The sequence below is a fragment of the Rhinolophus sinicus genome, linkage group LG14 (assembly GCF_036562045.2).
Source record: "Rhinolophus sinicus isolate RSC01 linkage group LG14, ASM3656204v1, whole genome shotgun sequence".
Classification (NCBI taxonomy): Eukaryota; Metazoa; Chordata; class Mammalia; order Chiroptera; family Rhinolophidae; genus Rhinolophus; species Rhinolophus sinicus.
This window is the reverse complement of record NC_133763.1, coordinates 51,786,619-51,805,035: the sequence shown is the minus strand read 5'-3', so window position 1 is coordinate 51,805,035 and position 18,417 is coordinate 51,786,619. Positions and strand designations below refer to the sequence as shown.

General features: G+C 50.8%; 1 protein-coding gene and 1 long non-coding RNA gene across 4 annotated transcripts in view; one reads left to right on the top strand and one right to left on the bottom strand.

The window, feature by feature from the left end:
* The window catches only part of LOC109451576 (uncharacterized), a 420,408-nt gene that overhangs the window by 353,575 nt on the left and 48,416 nt on the right, over nt 1-18,417 (bottom strand). The window lies entirely within an intron of this gene.
* On the top strand, nt 10,327-17,077 carry THEM5 (thioesterase superfamily member 5). Its single transcript, XM_019739899.2, has 6 exons — nt 10,327-10,602; nt 11,583-11,784; nt 15,217-15,355; nt 16,147-16,257; nt 16,520-16,644; nt 16,904-17,077. Exons 1-6 carry the CDS (start codon nt 10,480-10,482, stop codon nt 16,945-16,947), a joined length of 744 nt encoding a protein of 247 aa, XP_019595458.2. The 5' UTR covers nt 10,327-10,479; the 3' UTR covers nt 16,948-17,077.

Genomic DNA, 18,417 nt, shown 5'->3' with positions numbered 1-18,417 from the left:
CCCTAAGTTATTAGGTTGGACCATCGGAAATTGTCAATATTCTGACCAGGAATAGTAATTTCATATCGTTCAGTCTGAACTTTCTTTTTTTTTTTTTTATTAAAATGTACTGGGGTGACAGTGGTTAGTAAAATTATAAATTATATGGGTTTCAGGTGTACAATTCTGTAATACATCACCTACATTTCACAATGTGTGTTCACCACCCAGAGTCAGTTCTCCTTCCATCACCATATATTTGACCCCGTTTACCCTCACTACCATCCTCCTCCCCCTTACCCTCTGGTAACCACTAAACTATGTTCTGTGTCTATGAGTTTTTATTTCTTTGTTTGTCTTGTTCCTTTGTAGCCTGAACTTTGTTTAGAGGGAAAGAAAGGAAAGAAGCTGAAAGCCAAGGAGTCTATTATCTACAATAGATTCTATTCAATCTATTGGAAGCAGAATGTTTTCTAGAACATTAGTCTCTCAGTTCATTTTCAGTCTTGTCGAAGGTTCTGTTATGGGGTGAATTGTGTCCCCCCAGAAAGGTATGTTGTAGTCCTCACCCCCACTACCTCATGCGACCTTATGAGGGGTCGTTATAGATGTTATTGAGTTAGCACCAGATCATTAGCATGAACCCTACCAATATGACTACTGTCCTTATAAAAAGGGGACATTCGGATACAGGCAGATATGCATAGAGGGAAGAGGATGTGAAGACACACAGGAGAAGGCCAAGGGAAGACGGAAGATGGGAGTGAAACTCAGGTTCGGTTCCAGACCACCCTAATAAAGCGAGAATCGCAGTAAAGTGAGTCGCATGAATTTTTTGGTTTCCAGGTGCACATAAAAGCTATGTTCATACCAGAGCCTATTAAGTGTGCGAGAGCTTTTGTCTAAAACAATGCACATAACCTTAATTTAAAAATACTTCCTTGCTAAAAAATGCTAACCGTCATCTGAGCCTTCAGTGAGTTGTAACCTTTTTGCTGGTGGAGGGTTTTGCCTCGATGCTGATGGCGGCTGACTGCTCAGGGAGGTGGGAGCTGAAGGTGGGGCGGCCGTGGCGGCTGTCAGCATAAGACAAGAATGAAGTTTGCTGACTGATGGCCTCCTCCGCTCACGAGCGATTTCTCTGTAGCATATGATGCTGTTTGATAGCATTGCACCCCCAGTACAACGTCTTCCAACATTGGAGTCAGTTCTCTCAAACCCTGCCTCTGCTCTACTAAGTGTGTGTAATATTCTAAATCCTTTGTTGTCATTTCAACAACCTTCACAGCACCTTCACCAGGAGTAGCTTCCATCTCAAGAAGCCACTTTGCTCATCCACAAGAAGCAGCTGTTCCCATGTTGTCATGAGATGGCAGGAATTCAGTCCCATCTTCAGGCCTCACTTCTAATTCCGGTTCTCTTGCTGTGTGTGGACACGAGGCACGTTAAACGATGTGAAGCCCAAGCACTGCTGGCTTCGTTGCACGGAATGTTTAGACAGTGAAAGAATTTTAAAGAAAGAATTTTAAACATTTGGTTTATCCAAACAGGTCTGCAAACGTGCTAACGCACACCCGACCTTCCTTCAAGGCCAAAGAACCTGAGAGAATGTCCAGTGACCAGTTTTTCTTCTTTCTGTTACGTGTGCTCCTACCTGCCTGTCTACCCACAGTCAGTTTTAGCTCTCACACTGGTCTGGCCATGTCCAGCGCTCACGGCAGCATATGACCGTGACTGTATCAGATCAACTAACAGAAAAGCTCAGTAGCTGTTAACACAGGGTTTTCCCATGGCCAGTGAGGGCAAAGTGGTTTCTCTGTTTTGCAACAGACTCTGTTCCTAAGCTCGATCAAACCCTGGCATTCTTGCTTTCATCGGGTTGCATGTTGATAAATACGTAAGTTGGGCCAAAGGTGGCTGAAAAGTCAGAAACAAGGGAGGTGTGATCAGAACTGTTGCCAGCCCCCCACTCTATCGCGAGTTTGCTGTGTAACCCAGGGGGCCATTCCTCGATGCCCATGTCCCCTCTTCACACAGGGAGGTAAGTAACATTTTGAATGAAGATTAGGAATGGATGCCGGTCAGTGTCAAAATATCTTAGAACTGTCAGTACAAACATAATTAGGCCGTGAGTTTTTGTTCTTAACCCCAGGTTTCTAAACGTCTAAGAAGCACAATAGAAAGACAGTCATGTACAGAAATCCATTGTTGGACCAATAAGAAGTAATGAAAAATAAAATTATCTTTTTTTTCTCTCATGGGAAGGCAGAAGGAAATATAAAAGGAAGTCAAGAAAATCTTTTTGTTCTGTATTAAGGAACCTCATGTCCATTGTGTTCCTATGTTTCCCACCCCGTTACCTTCTTGGGACCGTGACCTTTCCGCTATCCCAGTTAGGAGGCCAGAGTACTGTTCTACCTAATAACCCCATGCACATATACGGTTCAATGTTAAGTGTACAACATTCTCTACTGCAGAGACAGCAAGGCGATCACTTTCAAAGTCAGATCACTGAAAGTAAGTCATGGACTTGATGTCTTGGGAAAGTTTAAAATTTCATAGTATTCTTGGTCTGGCACTACTGTCATCAGCTCAGAAGCACAGAATTGGCTTATTCCTCATCTTAATTACGGGTTTACAATTAAGTGGCCTGCAGACAAAGATGCCACAAGGAAGAAAGCAAAAGTACAGAGCAATAGCCTTTATGAATACAGATGCAAAAAATCCTCAACAATGCTAGCAAACTGAAGCTAACAGCACATTTAAAAGATTACAACCATGACCACGTGGGATTTATCCCAGAAATCCAAGGGTAGTTCAGCGTAAGAAAATCAATGTAACACACCACATGAATAGAACAAAGGAACGAAACCACACGATCACCTCCATTGATGTAGAAGAGGCATTTGACAAAATCCAATCCCCTTTCATGACAGAAACACTCAAAATAGGAACAGAAAGAACTTCCTTCCCATAATAAACAGCGTCTGTGAACAATCCACAGCTGCTATCATACTCAGTGGTGACAGACTGAAAGCTTTCCCCCTAAAATCAGGAACAAAACAAGGATTCACACTTTTATTACCGATACTCAACATCGTACTGGAAGTCCTAGGCAGAGCAACTGAACAAGAAAGAAATAAAAGGCATCGAAATTGGAAAAGGAAGAAATGAAACCATGTGTAGGTGACACGATTCTAGATATAGATCGTCCCCAAGAATCCACCGAAAACAACGAGAGCTAATAAATGAATTCAGCGCAGTTGTCTCTCTCCCTCTCCCTCGCCATTCACTCCGAGGGAACCCGTGTCAAAAGCAGCTCTGTGGAGAAGTCCACGTGTTGAGGAACTTTCCAGCTCCGGTCAAGCCTGCAGAGACTACAGCTCCTGCCGCCAGCTTGACTGCAAACTCATGAGAGACCCTGGGCCAGAACCACTCCCAGATTCTCGACCCTCAGAAATGCGGTGACCTAACAAATGTTAGTTTAAGCTGCTAAAATTTGAGGTAATGCAGCAACGGATCATTGACAAAGAGGATTAGGTGATTTAAATGCTAGTGACACACGACAGCCAACCACGAATCATATAGTGAAGATTTTTACGTCGCAGGTTTACAAGCCTGATTATTAAACTGGTATTAGGAGTGGCTCCTATTTCCTCAGTGTGCACTGTATTTATGTGTGAGAAAAGCCTGGGACTGCTGTTGAAACAAAACCATCAGGGGTTAAACACCGGCAGCAAATAAATTACTGAGTGGTAGACCAAGGTCTCGTGAGCTTTTTACAAAATAAAACCAGGATGGAGGCTCCCAACACCAGGATTGAGTTTTTAAAATTGTGTTTCTTAAGAGAGAATTTGGTACAATAGAAATCTAAAACATTTCATCACTGAATACACAAATTCTTATAAAGCTCCTATGAAAAAGTTCCTATCTTGGAGTTTCACAGGTTCTGATTCAAAACAAAATATGGCAATGTTAGGAAGGGAAACAACAGCAAAGCACTTTGTCTAGTATGAACCTAACACTAACAAATCAAAAAGCATATTAGGCCAGTTGTAAAAAACCAAAGCACAACAGTTACAATGGTTACGAGGGATTGACTCGGAGAAGGGTGGAGGGATTATACTGTTTTTTATCATCAACGTGGCTTCCCCAAAGCTTGGCTCCAAGCGCTGTGTAAGAAATTACTTTGATAAAATACAAGGGGAATGTTTACAACAGTGACGACCTCAGGATATGGAGATTAAAAGAGGAAATCCACACACAGCCCTTAGTTCCGTGCAGAGTGTTCAGCGAATGTGTGACGATCCCCAGGGAGCGAGAGAAGGGCCTAATAGAGGACAGACCTCGCTGGAACTTGCCTTCTGTGGGCCAGGTCTGGGCTCTGTGCTCAACTAAGGAGGCGTTTAAGCCACCATTACAGCCTCTGGCTGGTGGAAGAGCCGGGCTTCGGCCTGGGCTCATGTGCAGGCTGTGTGCCTTTGGGCACGTCAGGGAGCCTCAGAATGGCCCCATTTCCTCATCTGTAAAATGGAGGTGATTTAGTCCCTATTTCCTAGGACAGTCATGGGGACTAAGTGAGTAAATGAAGGTAAAAATGCATGTTTTCTGTAATTGTCCCTCTTTTCTCCGCCCGCATTGGTGGGGAGCCACGTCAGCGCACTTCCGAGCCCACAAGACACAGCAATGTGTTAAGGGTTGGGAGTTTAAATATTAAATAAGCATAGCGACAGTCAAGGGATTTATAAGCCAACAGGAGATGAGCTCAACACAGAACCTACAGAGAAGTGCCTGGTCAGTTAACCCTTCAAATCATTTTTCTAAGAAAAGGAGCCATTTCTGGTTGACGTGTCACCCCCTTTCTGTCTCCAGTCATGGAATCTTGTCAGGCAGGCAGGCGGACGGAGGGAGCTAAGCCACCCCACCCCTTCACACATTACCCCCTTCAACTACTGATATGTGGGTCCCAGGAAGTCAGTGGGAGGTGAGGGGGATGGTGATTTGCATAAAGATCCTGGGTTCTTTCTAAGAGTGAAAGTTTCTGAGTCATGTCTGGAAGTACCCAGGTGGCATGGGCGGAGTTGCAGGGAGGGAGGCGGGCAGAAAGGCAGGAGCAGCGCAAGAGTAGGAAGGGGAGGGGCTTGGGGGGGTCAGGGCCATGAGTTGGCCGGACTCCCAAATGTTCAGCCCGTCTGGGTGACAGAATCTGCACGCGTAGAGTGGCCACATGTGTGCCCACAGCTGAAGAACTGAGTCTGTGTGTAGAGAGGAGTGGCAGTGGGAACCCAGGCCCACCTGGCAGGAGCAGCCAGAGGTGAGCCTCACCTGGGAGAGGAACTTCCTCTTGTCACCCCGTCCTCCAGAAAGCAATGGTGGCTTTCTCTGTGGAAGCAAGTGTGTGCCTGGGAGGCCACCGTAACTAGAAGAAAGACAGGATCAGTGGGGTTCATGTCTCAGTCTGTGCAGTGAGTGAAGGGGCCACTGGAGATACCAGAGCACTAGCCACAGAGAACGGCCCCTCGGCTTCCGTTCCCCACTGTTTCCCGTGTCAGGCACTGGGGCTGTCCCCAGGTCCTGGGTGGCTCCTGGCTTCTTATACTTCCTGCAGGACGGGAGGAGCCACCCTGGGGCGGGGCGAGACATGACTCACCTGTGTGCACAGGTCGGGGTGGCTTTTGCAGCTCATGTGTCAAACTTGGGGCACATGGGTTACACCAGCGTTCACACTCTGAATGGTGTGTGCACACCGACACATGATATTAGTGACAATGAGGGTCCCAGCTGGCTCCCCCTGGGAACACGTGGCCGGCCTTGAGCTACTGCGGTTCATTCCCCGCCTCTAAGCCCTTCCATGCCCTCAGTCTGTGCGTCCAGAACATGGCAACCTAGCTCAGTGCAGATCAGGGAGAGGAAGGAAGAAGGCAGACGCTACAGGCTGTCAGCCTCCAGGGAGCAGTGATTTATCCTGACCTTAGAGAATCGTCTTAAACAAACGCACACGTGCAAGAGATTTTAAGGCGAGCCTTTTGCCGTCCTTAGCCCATGGGGTCTTTAGTGGCCTCAGGGGAGAGGAAGGGGTAAAAAGCACATGCAGAGGCCGTTTATGAACAGGCCATATCCTTCCTTGAGGGAAATGCCCACTGCGGTACAGGGCTTCTGAAAACCTGACAGCTATTACCTAAAACTACAGTTTCCCAGGCACTGTGAAAACACATTATTTGCCTTACCTCCTTTGCTTCTTAGGTCCTACCGATTGCCTTATTTTACGGGTGAGCAAACTGTGCCAGGTTAAGTAAATTCCCCCAAATCATACAGCCCCCCTCCAATGATTCCCATTTTACAGATGAGCAAGCTGAGGCAAACCCGGGATTTGTATCTGGTCCCCCCACTACCCCGACTCATGCATCTGGTCCCCCCACTACCCCGACTCAGACCCCACGTGCCCAACACCAGGACTTACCGCCCCGCCGTGATTACGAGCGCGGGCACAGAAGTGTGAGAAAGTGTGACTGAGTCAGTGCTAAGCCACGAGAGCGATGCTGGAGGAGGCAGGGGTGGGGCACACTCATTTCCCTTGTGGTTGGCTGAAGGCTGGAGTTTTCAAACTTGAATTTTGAGAACTGTATATTTCATAAAGAATGATACCCTGATCAAGAAATGGAGAAAGTTTTAATAATAAGGCAAGACTGGACGAAGCAAAAACCCTGAATCGGCATAGAGCCAACTGCTTCGTAGACTTTAACACATGACGATTTATTCCTTTCCGAAGGGCCCACTGTGGGCGACGAGGGTGTAAAATGAATGTCAGCAAGGTTCCCTCCCAGAGGTAACAAGGAAAAGACGGCTGATCTGCTAGCAGAGAGATGAGATCTGGGGCAGACAAGCAACAGACTCCAGGAAGAGTGATGGGAAGGAAAGGCCGAGGAATGAGCGAGGAAGCTTGTGGCACGACCGGCTGGCAGCCTGCAAGACCAGATCCAGGCAGAGACACTGGTTTTGGCTCATGCAATCTCTTTATAAACCAGTTGCAACATTTAAAGGTTAGAAGGTTTCACATAAAAGTCTAGATTTGCATTGTCTTCAGTTGGAAAGTCAGAAGAGCTGGCACTGGGTCTGCGTTTCACCACGGCAGCTCCCGAGAGGAGCAGAATGAGGGCCGCGCCCCCCGCCTCCCCAGCACCCCCGGATTTGCCTGCCACTCTCTGTTGAGCACAGCTGCTCCTATCCAGCCTGCCACTGACCCTTAGCTCAGAAGAAGGTCAAAGAAAGCTTCCCTGAGGGTGGGGCCGGGCTGGACAGAGTCTAAGATCAGCCCCAGCCTGAGAGGGATGTGGGCAGCCTGGGAGCCCTCTGAAGTATCGGGGTTCAGGCTACAGGGCCAAGTCTTCAGGAGAGGCTGAGTCCCCAGAGGACAATAGCCATGGCACCTAGGAAACCGCCAGGAAGTTCCTTCCTCATTCAGAAGGACTAGAGGGAAGGCTGGCTAAGTGCCGGGGACACCTCCATCACAGCAGGAGCCGGCCAGCCCCCCTCGGGCAGCTCCAGCCGCATTCCAGAATGAGCTGAGAGGGCTTTCCGGGCCCCCAAGTCTTTGTAAGGTTTCTGGAAATGTTACCATTTTCCTCTTTCAATGTCCCGTGGACTGGTTTGGCGAGCAGCAAGGGAAGATGGGTCTAAGTGCTACAGCATGGTCCTTCTTGGAAGGGAAGGGAACTCCAAGACAGAAGTGGGCATGCGTTTAAACTCAGGAGCCCGATAAAAAGGAAGAAAGGGCCTGGGACCAAGAAGTGATGCTGAACCTGCCAAGGCCTGGGGCACCACTGTCGCTTTGCTCTACCAGGCAGCAGCAGCCCAGTGTGCACGTCTCTACCAGCTTCACACTCGGGGGCGGTGGCTTCATTTTGGTAGATTGAAATCAGCCACTGTGGGAAAGTTTACACCACAGAAGTTGGCGAAGGCTGCCAGTCAGAGCTGCTTCCCACCAAGAGCTGGTTGGCCATCGTGTACCAGCACCCCACTGCTGGTTCTCCTGTGTGCCATCGGGCAGGGCAGGCCCAGGACGCGCTTCTGGGGATGGCTCCAATCTCAGCAAGAGAAGCCCCCAAACTCAGCATTCCCCCACGGGTCCCACACTGGAAATGGACCTGGCGGGCAGTCTGACTGGCTTTCTTGTTCCCTAGTCACTTCAGAGAGTCCTGGTCTGGGAAGATGCTTTGTTTTCCCTGAGCTGAGTTCACAGAAGGAGAAGGGCTGGGCCGAAGCTCCTGTAACAAAACCCGCTCAAGGCACAAAAGCTGCTCAAAGCACGTTCCCATCTCTCTGGACTGCTGACCTCCCAGCCCACGTCTAGGAAGGGCTCCGTGTCGCAGGAGGAACCCACAGGAGGTGTGACATGGTGGGAGAGTCAGGAAGGGGGAAAGGGGCGCTTTCTCCACCACCTTAACCTTTCTCTTCCAAGACGGCCTGAGTCCACCTCCACCATTCTATTCCAATCACCCTAATTCAGGGCCACACCTATGGTTTTGCCACCACCATAGACGTCCTCCTCACATTTCCTTCTTTCTAATTACCTCCAACGGCCGTAGCTTTGATCCCATTATATTTATATCTGCTCTTAAATGTCACAGACCTGGCCAGATCTTCATTTCTTGTATTTTCTCTCTCGTGGACTCTCTCCCGTCCCAGTGGTTGACGTCTCAACCACGGGTCAGCCCCTTCAAGTCCCCAGCATTTCCCCTGGACCGCAGAACCCAGCTGAATGTCGGTAACTATCAACCCAAGGAAGATGAAAGTGATACAAGAAAGGAAATGTAACTACACTATGTGCTGAGGCTGAGAACAAAATTTATAGCATCATCATGATGTAAATATTTGAAAGTTGATTTAGCCAAAAACTGTGAAACAAGGGGGAGGATATCTGTAAGAAAAGTTCCCTTCACTCTCCACACACACTTCTGACATCAGAAATGAGGGTTCCCCCATCACTCCCAAGCATTTCTCTGTAATCCCAGCTGGATGTCCCACAATTCCATTGGGATACTAACCAGAGTTAGTGCAGGTTAAGAGCTCAGTCTCATGACACAGCCCCTCATTTCAGATGTCAATCGAAAGTAGTAGGTCCCCAGGTCACGCACAACTGCTGCCTGACTTGGCTACAAATTGGAGGTTCCCACCACCTCCTTCCTTGGATTCAATCATTTACTAGAACAGCTCACAGAACTCAGGGAAACGGCGACTGATGTTTACCCGTTTATTATGTAACGAAGGCTATGAGAAAGGACACAGATGAACAGCCAGATGAAGAGTCTATAGGGTAAATTCTAGGAGCTTCTGTCTCCAAGCAGTTCAGGTATGCCAAACCGGAAGCTCTCCAAACTCCATACTTTTGGGATTTTAGGGAGGCGTCTTCACATCGGCACGATCAGTTATTAACTTGATCTCTATTCCCTCTCCCCTTCCTGAAGAATGAGAAGGGGGACTGAAAATTCCAAGCTTCTAACCATGGCTTGGCCTTTCCGGTGACCAGCCCCCTACCCAGGAGCCCACCCAGAATCCCCTCATTAAAACAAGGCACTCCTATCAGGCCAGGAAATTCCAAGGCATTTTAGGAGTTCTGTGCCAGGAACAAGGGGCAAAGACCAATATACATTTTTTAAATTATTTCACAGGGGGTGTCACTCCTCTAAGCCAGGTGACAAGAGAGGCAGATCCTGCTGGGAGGTACGAGCTGCAAAGAAAGTCTGGCCACGCAAGGGTGGCAGCCCTGCTCCCATGAGGCTCTCAGGCACTGAACCAAGAATTTCCCAGGTTGAGCTTCTGGCTCTTTTTGGGAGGATGGCCCTTGCCACCTCCTGGGCAACCTGGCTGGGATCAGCTCCCAGCCTTCAGGGTCCCCCATGGAGCCCTTCCTCTCCCCACTCCCCATTTTCTTGTCTGGGGTTAAAGAAGAGTGTGGCTAAGGTCTGAGTTGTTCTTCCTAGTCAGAGAATCATACCAGTGCTTGGGGAGCACACCCCACAAATGCTACACACACACACACACTCCGCCAATACTCTCCAACCAAGAGAAGGCCCTCCCTTATCTTTCTGAGAATTCTCTTGGGTTCTCCCCGCTCTCCAAACACCAGGGCAGCTCTCCATGCCTCCGTGTAACCTATACTATTTCTTTTTTTTTTTTTTTTACCTATACTATTTCTTTATGCACATTTTTGCTCCTTTAAAAAACTACTTCTTTCTGAACTCAAGCCAGACCGGCTATGCATTCATGCCCAGGCAGCCGGCTTCTGCTCCTCCCCAAGCACTGGGTGGGGCTGGGACCAGCTAAAGGCCCCCAGCGTCTGAGGGTGTTGTGTCAAACCTGCAGGGGAAGCTCGCTGATGAAGGCTCGGTGACAGAAAGGAGAGAGGCCTGGCTGAGAGGTGGCTGCATGACAGCCCCGAGGTGCAGCTGAAAAGCGCTCACTCTCCTTGCTGCCTCATCAGGAGTGGGCCGGCACTCAGCCATGATCAGGAGAGGTTTCCAGGTGGTGGCAAGACTCAGCCAGCACAGAGCCCTCCCTGGTACATGCCGTATCCTGCCCAGACTCAACCCGACCTCAGCGTTCGGATCAACCACGGACTCCCTGGTGAGTGAGCTCCCAGCTCAGCTGGATGGACAGCTCTTCTCCTTGGGGCCTAGGGTGGAAGGAGCACCGCAAACCTCCTCTTCTCAGATGGTGGCTGGGGCAAGTGGGCAGAGTACTGGGGAGCTATTTGACTGGGCAAAGGGAAGGTAAGATCCCAAGTAGCCCAGATCCAAAACCGAGACCACCAGGACCGTTTCTTCCTGGCATGAATTTTGTGAGGCCACCAGTGGTCGCTTCCCTCCCGTGGGATTGAGTCTGCTGCAGCTGAGTTGGGGCGTCCCCAGAGAGAGGACCCTGTGTGTGGTCCTGGCAAGCAGCTGGCTTCCTGCCCACAGCTGTGATTGGTGTGTGAGCATTTGATGCCATAGAGGACTCCTCTTTGTCCCACAGATGGTACCACACCTCTGTGAGCACCCAAAACATGTTTCTATGAGCCACCCTGCCCAGGCAGCCCCACAGCTGTGGACAGAGCTGGAGTGGCCCCTGAGATGAGGGAGCGGTACCCAGGGTCCTCACCAACTGGGGCCAACCCCCTAGGAAGACAGTGTCTCTGAACGGGCTCTGGTCCGACCCTCAGCTCTGGCGCTCAAGAGCTTTGCAGACTTAGCCATATTTCCTCAGTTTTCCCATCTGTACATTGGGGTGAATACTAGCAGTTCACAGCCCCAAGGAACAGCTCACAGGTCTTAAAACAGGACCACTGAAATGCACAAAACTGGAGCAGCGTGCTTCCAATTGTCAGCCCCAATTCTTTTCCTTCCCTTCCCTGGTGCTTTAGCATCCCTTATACAGTCACCCGAGGAGTCCCCAAATCTTCTGCAAGGAAGAAGGGCCATTTCCCTCCTGTCAATACTGGTGGAAGGGGTCGAGGAGCCCGGAGCGCAGGAGCACACCAGCTGGAGGTCCCCCCGCCCAAGCAGCAGTGCCCACCCCACCCCACCCCCAGGAAGCTGTCTAGTCCCCTGATTTTTCCTGCCCAGGTCTCAAGATTCTGCCCGGAGAAGACAGACTTGAAGGATTATGCCCTTCCAAATGCCAGCTGGTGTCCAGACATGCTGAGCCTGTACCAGGAATTTCTAGAGAAGACCAAGGCCGATGGCTGGATCAAACTGCCCTCCTTCAAGTCCAACAGAGACCACATCCAAGGGCTCAAGCTCCCATCCGGGTTAGCGGTGACCTCGGGTAAGCCCTGGCCTGAGAGGGCCCCAGCACAGGCGTCCCAGCATGTCCCAGGGTCGGTTCAGCCAGCCCCTTCCCCCGTGTTCAAAGACGCTGGGGAAGGAAACTCACAGCTGCTGTCCAGTTCTCAGCCAGAAGTTCTTCCTGGTACCTAACTCCACCCCTCGGGCTGCAGCCCCAGGCAGGTGGATGAATGTCCTCTTTGCTCTCTGGCTCCCCTCCTCCTGTCTGAAGAGAGCGCACCCTAGTGGCCCCCTGGAGAACTGCCAGCTCATCTCCCTGCCCTTTGTCTGGTCCCAAGTGCCCCTCCACAACCCCAAAGGCCTTTGGGTTCCCTCCCCCACTGCACACTGTCCCTGCTCTGCTAGGCTGAGACCACCTTTCCTGAAACACCCACCAATCAGACTGATACAGCATTCCACCTCCATCCTTCTTCATGTGTGTGCGTGTGTGTCCATGTTTTCTTGCCTCTCTCACGCATATACCTGGTTTTCTTGCCATTAATGAATGGGTGGTACAGTAGGCAGACTACCCTTGGGTTTATGGCACAAACAAAGCAGCGGCACCAAAACAATTTTTTTTTTTTAAAGAATTTGGTATCCATTCAAAAAGGATGTGCTTGGAAAGATCCAAGACGGAGAACTAGATAAACACTGTGCCTGTGACCTTCCATGAACACATTAAAATTACAACTAAATTATAGAACAATCAACCTGGAAAACCATCTGAAGTCTAGCCAAACAGAAGTCCTATAACTGAAAATATAAAGAAGCCATGTCAAGACTGGTAGGAGGGACAGAGACACGGAACGGCCCCAAACCTCCCTGTGGCAGCCAAGAATCAGGAGGGATGTTGGCCATGGAGGTAGCCCCAGAGGAGCGAGGGTCCTCAGCCCATTGTACTGGTGCCGGGAAGAGGAGCTCCCACAACATGTGGCTGTGAAACACAGAGGAGATTCTAACCATTCAGGTGGGACAGAAGGCTGAGGGAAACCCAGACGTCCTGTTAAACAGCCCGTACCCAGGCTCACTCGCTCGCAGGAACTCACCTTGGGCTCCAGAGGAGGGATAGTGACTCAGGGGGCCTCGGAGACATTCAGGGGGCAGACCGAGGTGTGTGGCTTCAGGGGGAGGACTGGAGAACAGTCAGCATTTTCCCAGCGAGGGGTCCACTTAGTGTAGCTGGCAGGCGGGCACCATCTTTCGTGTGTTGAGCCCACCCCCACAGGCCAAATCTGAATCTGATTGGCCTGGTGAGCTCTGCTGCTCCACCCTGCTGACTCAGCTAGGACCCCACCCCACCCAACTCTCCCACAGCTGGAGGCACTTTCTCCTGGAGCAGCCAGCCCCTCCCACATTGCACTCTTTCTTAGAAAACTATCAGCGTTCACAGGCCCCAGGTGGGTGGCAACTGGCCTTATTGTGCTCTGAGACTTCTGCTGAGTTGTTCCAGGCTCAGCACTGGCACCAAACCAAAATCTACATTAACCTGGTAACCACAGCTCTTCCCACTCTAGTGATTCTCTGAGACCCTGACTCACCCAACTTGAGTACCACATGAGACTTTATCAGTGGCTGAACCTTAAGGGAGCCAGGAGGTGGCAGCAGGCTTCTGGGTGTCCTGGCCTTTTGCAGAGTTACCCCAGGCCCGGTACTGGTGGCAGCTGTTTTCGGTTCACAGCATAATCTCTCCCACATGCCTCCAGGTTTAGCACAGGCATTGAACAATGGTGAATCGCTTTGTAGTTCCTACCAGGTAGTCCCTGGTGAGTCACAGGCAGTGGCAGACCTGGACCTGCCTTGGAGCCCTTCCCAAAAGGCCCCAGAACGAACATACTTGGAGGTTGGCTTCAGACCACAGCAGAGCACTGCCCAATTGGCCCCACAAGTGGCACACACAAAGGGTGGTCTCAACAGGTACCAGAGCCCACTGGGACAAATCCCACTCAATGGGATAAGCCTTCTACACAATAGCTCATAAGCTGTGGATGTGGCCAAACCCCACAGCCAGTCAGCCTGAGGGTCAATCCCACTCACTGATGTGCCAATAGCAACCAAGACTCAACTATAACAGGAGGGCACACACAACCCACACAAGGGACTCTCCTGGGACACCCAGCTCAGGTGACCAGGGAGACTGTGCCACTGGGCCCACAGGACACCCACTGCATAAAGCCACCTGGTCAAGACTGGGAAACATAACAGATCTACCTCATACATAGAAACAAACACAGAGTGGCAGCCAAAATGAGGAAACAAAGAAATGCGTCCCAAACGAAAGAACAGGAGAAAACTTCAGAAAAAGAACTACACGACGTAGAGGCAAACAACCTACCAGAGACAGAGTTCAAAATAGTGATTATGAAGATGCTCCAGGAACTTAGGGAGAACTTCAACAAAGACACAGCAGCATAAAAAAGGCATAGAAACCATAAAAAAGAACCCGTCAGAAGTGAAGAATACAGTAACTGAAATGAAGAATGCACTAGAAGGAATCACCAGCAGGTTAAATGAAGCAGAGGATTAAATCTGCAATTTGGAAGACAAGGTAGCATAAAACACCTAATCAGAACAGTGAAAAGAAAAAAGAATTTTAAAAATAAATGAGAGTTTAAGAGACCTCTGGGACAATATTAACCATAATAACACCCACATCACAGGGGCACCAGAAGGAGAAGAGTGAGATCAAGGGATTGAGAACCTGTTTGAAAAAAATGACTGAAAACTTGCTAACCTGGCAAAGGAAAGAGACATACTGTAATTAAAACATATAAAAATGGGGGACAGGTGAAGGGAAATAAGAGGCTCAAATTTCCAGGGATAAAACAAATAAGTCATGGGAGTGTAATGTACAGCATGGGGAATATAGTCAGTAATGGTGTGATAGCTGGTACGGTGTCAGATGGTTGCTGGACTTATCATGGTGATCGCTTCTTTACGTCTATAAATGTTGAAAACTGTGGTGTACCCCTGAAACCAATATAATATTGTCTTTTAGCTATATTTTTAATATTAATCTTTTTTATAAAAAAAAGTTGTAGTTGTCTTGGGGGGACAATTAGAACTTTGATGGACTTTATTGCACTTATTTTGCTGTTTATTTTGAATTACTACATGTGAATTACAGGAGCTACATTTTGAATTTTCAATGTGTAAGGTCTGTGAAAGTCTTGACCTGGCCCTGATCCTATCCCCACCTTCAGCCAGGGAAGTTCCTGAGTGTCTCTCCTTCCAGACGGAGGGCTCCCTGTGCTTCTCGTCTCTGATTGAAGGCTCCCTGAGGGTGGAGCCTGGGTGTCCTCTGGTTCTCTCCTGGACCCTGTGCCTGAGGCAGGGCTCACCTATGGTGCCGAATGCCCACCCCTATGTCCTGAGTGGGGCCCCGTGCCCTCATGCAGACCCTCCTTCAGTTGTCACACTGTCCATCTCTCCCCAGACAAAAGTGACTGGCGCATTTTCACCAGGTGCATCCCAGTGGAAGGACAAGGCTACGAGTATGTCATCTTTTTCCACCCGTCCAAGAAGAAGTCCGTCTGTCTTTTCCAACCAGGCCCTTACCTGGAGGGGGCCCCAGGGTGAGACCACAGGCCGGGCCTGGGTGGACAGCCTTGCCTGCTTCCTGGGTTTAGCTCAGCAGGTGAACAGGACACACCAGGCCCTGGGGTCTGTACCTCTCCCTAAGGAGCTGGGGTGCTGGGGGGGTGAACTGAGCTTCCGTCTCACACATCAGAAACTCGAATCTGTTTTGTATTATCTGCATTCTAAAATGTGATGCCTTTCTATTTGCCCCAATGTAACCAACTACGAAGCAGCTTTGGCGTGAAGGTCAGCTTACGAGGGAGAATGAGAGTCTGATGCACTTTAAATAAAGCAGAGGTTCGTCACGTCCAGCTTAGCCGGCTCTCAGCCTTCCTGGGCAGCAGTCCTCAAGAGCCCACCTGGTGGACACTTTTTAGGTCCTAAATTACTTTATGGGTCATAAGTTACAGTTCACATTTAGTTCCTCACTAAGCCAAAAAGTTTGGGGGCTTTTCCGATCTCTGTGTGAGAGCATCTTTTCAAATTATGGCTTTTGCTGCCAGCAATGAGGTGACGAATCAGAAAAATGTTTTTCTAGTAACTATCAGAAAAAAGAAATTTTTTTCCTGGTGAAATAAAATCATTGTATCAGTGGCTGCTGACAACCCGCTGAAGCAACATAGCAGAAAAGCTCAGTTGGTTTTTGATCAGATGGGCTCCAGCTCAGTTTCCTTTCGTTTCTGGGGAAAGGCAGAGGCAGGGTGGTTCCACCTCACGGTCGGGGGAGGCCCAGGGGGCAGTCTGCCCAGTGCTGCAGCCCGGGCCTTGCTCCTCGCCCCTCCCCCAGGTTTGCCCACGGAGGGTCCCTGGCAGCCTTGATGGACGAGACCTTTTCTAAAACTGCCTACCTGGCTGGGGAGGGGCTGTTCACACTAAGCCTGAACATCAGGTTCAAAAAGTGAGTACGAATCCCCGGGGTGTTGGCTAAAGTCACAGCCCTTTTCATCACTGAGGGGGTGGCCATGCTGGGCAGTGGGGGTGCGGGAGCCCTGCCTGTCACTCTCCTTCCCCAGCCGGCTGCCTCTGGGAGCTGGCAGGCCGGCCCTGAGCCCAGAGCCGCTTAAGTCCTCGAGGCAGGTTGGGATGAGTGGGGGAAGGAGGGGTAAAGGGAGGGGGCCAGGGGTTCACAGGAGGATGGGCTAAGCCGCCTCCTCTCCCAGCCTGATCCCCGTGGGCTCTCTGGCTGTACTAAACGTCGACGTGGAAAAGATGGAAGATCAGAAGCTCTACATGTCCTGTGTCGCCCAGAGCAGAGATGGGCAGACAGTCTACGCCAAGTCCTCAGGTAAACAGGCTCTTCACCCCCAGGCCCTGACTTGCCATCACCACCCCTCCCCCCAGAACAAAGGGAAGGGACAGTGCTGAGGATCCAGTCCCAAGCTGGGGTCCAGCTTTTGAGCCTGGGGTGGGGCACGTGCCGCAGACACAGGCAAGTGAGAGAGAGCCCAGGGCAGGAGCCGGGTCCTGGGTAACTGGGTGCAGGTGCTTAGAGCGCCCCACAAGCTCCGCCATCTGTGCCCACATTCCTGCCACTTCTCTTGCAGGCGTTTTCCTTCAGCTGCAGCTGGAAGAGGAGTCGTCCCCATAACAATGACCGTGCCTCTGGCTGTCCAGCCTGCTGGGACCCTCCACAGGGAAGGGAGGGCTGGCCAGGGAAGTGACCCGTGAGGTGAGGGAGAGAGCACTTTCCTCTGAGTAAATAAAGTCTCATGGCCCCATTTTCAGCCCGAGACCTTTCTGTAGCTGGAAATCAGAATCCGTCCGGAGCCTCCCACTCACCCACCTGCCCGGTCAGCACCAAAGGAAGAGACTTACTGAGCGCGTGCCAGGCAGCAGCCACTGGGTCAGGCACCCAGCACCTGGCAGCGAAAGACGGGCGCTGGCCTTGCGATGGGCAGCCTTAGCCAGGGGCACAGTGCAGTGTCCCAGCAGCTGCCCCCACCCCATCCTGCCTCCTACCACAGGCGCAGGGTGGACCCAAGGGGAGAGGGGTCAGTTTTACTCTACGAAAGCGAAGAGAAAAGGCTTTCTAGAAGAAGCCGTGCGTGGTGTGCAGCAGGCAGGCAGGGTCAGAGGAGACTCCAGGCAGAGGTGTGAGGAAGAGCAAAGGCACAGAGGTGTGAAAGCGCAGTGACCTTGGAGAACAGCCAGGGGGTGAGTGGGGCAGGAGTTCAGGGAAAGAGAAGAGGGCAGGAGAGGGGGCAGGGACAGGCCAGGGAGCACTTCCTAAACCCTGCTATGGAGCTTGAACTTTGTCTTGGAAGCAACAGGGAGCTTTTACAGGGTTCGGGCTGGGGGGCGACATAAAGTTTTATGGCTTTAGAAAGGTGGCTCTGGGGGCAGTGAGAGATCAGCAAGACTGAATGTCGGAGCCCCGGTTAGGAGACCCCTACAGGGCACCAAAGGGGGGCTGGGAAGGGCCGTGAGGATGAGAGAAACTGGAAACGCTACAAACAGAGGGTGGGACTTTGCCACAACTTGTACACTGTGGGTCTGTGAAGGGGAGCCTTGGAGGGTGACTGCACGGTTCTGCCTTGGGGGTTCCAGGTGGCATCAGCGGGGATACAAAGGTTTGAGATGGGGGGAGATAATGCACTTGGTTTCACCTGCACTGAGCTCAAAGGGCCCGTGCAACTTCCACCACACGGTGAACACCAGCAGGAAGCCGGATATCGTGATTTCCAGCCCAAGACTGATGAGCTGCTGACTCAATTTGTAAGTCATCGGTGTGAAAGCTGGCAGGGAACTCTTGGGAGTGGATTACGCAGAGTGAAAGCGAGGAGGCGTCGAGGGGCGTGAGGGGGAGGGGAGGGGGAGAAAGGAAGGACGGTGCAAGGGGTCAGAGGTACAACCTTTGGTCACACTAAGGCTTCAGGTTGGGGCAGAGGACCAAAGCCCCACTAAGGGGCCGAGAACAGGACAGAAGAGACCGTGCTTAAGCGGGTCAGTCCCACAGTCCCAAATGCTAAAGAGAAGGTGAGGCAGATGAGAACCTCGCATTTGGCCACGAGGAAGGTGGTGGGCTCCTTTGCCTGGAGGCGGAACAAAACCCAGATTA

Coding starts and splice junctions, on each gene's coding strand:
- THEM5 (XM_019739899.2), top strand. CDS start 10,480: ATGATCAGGAGAGGTTTCCAGGTGGTGGCAAGACTCAGCCAGCACAGA. Junction 16,258..16,519: donor CTGAACATCAGGTTCAAAAA/GTGAGTACGAAT, acceptor CTCCTCTCCCAG/CCTGATCCCCGTGGGCTCTC. Junction 16,645..16,903: donor AGTCTACGCCAAGTCCTCAG/GTAAACAGGCTC, acceptor CTTCTCTTGCAG/GCGTTTTCCTTCAGCTGCAG.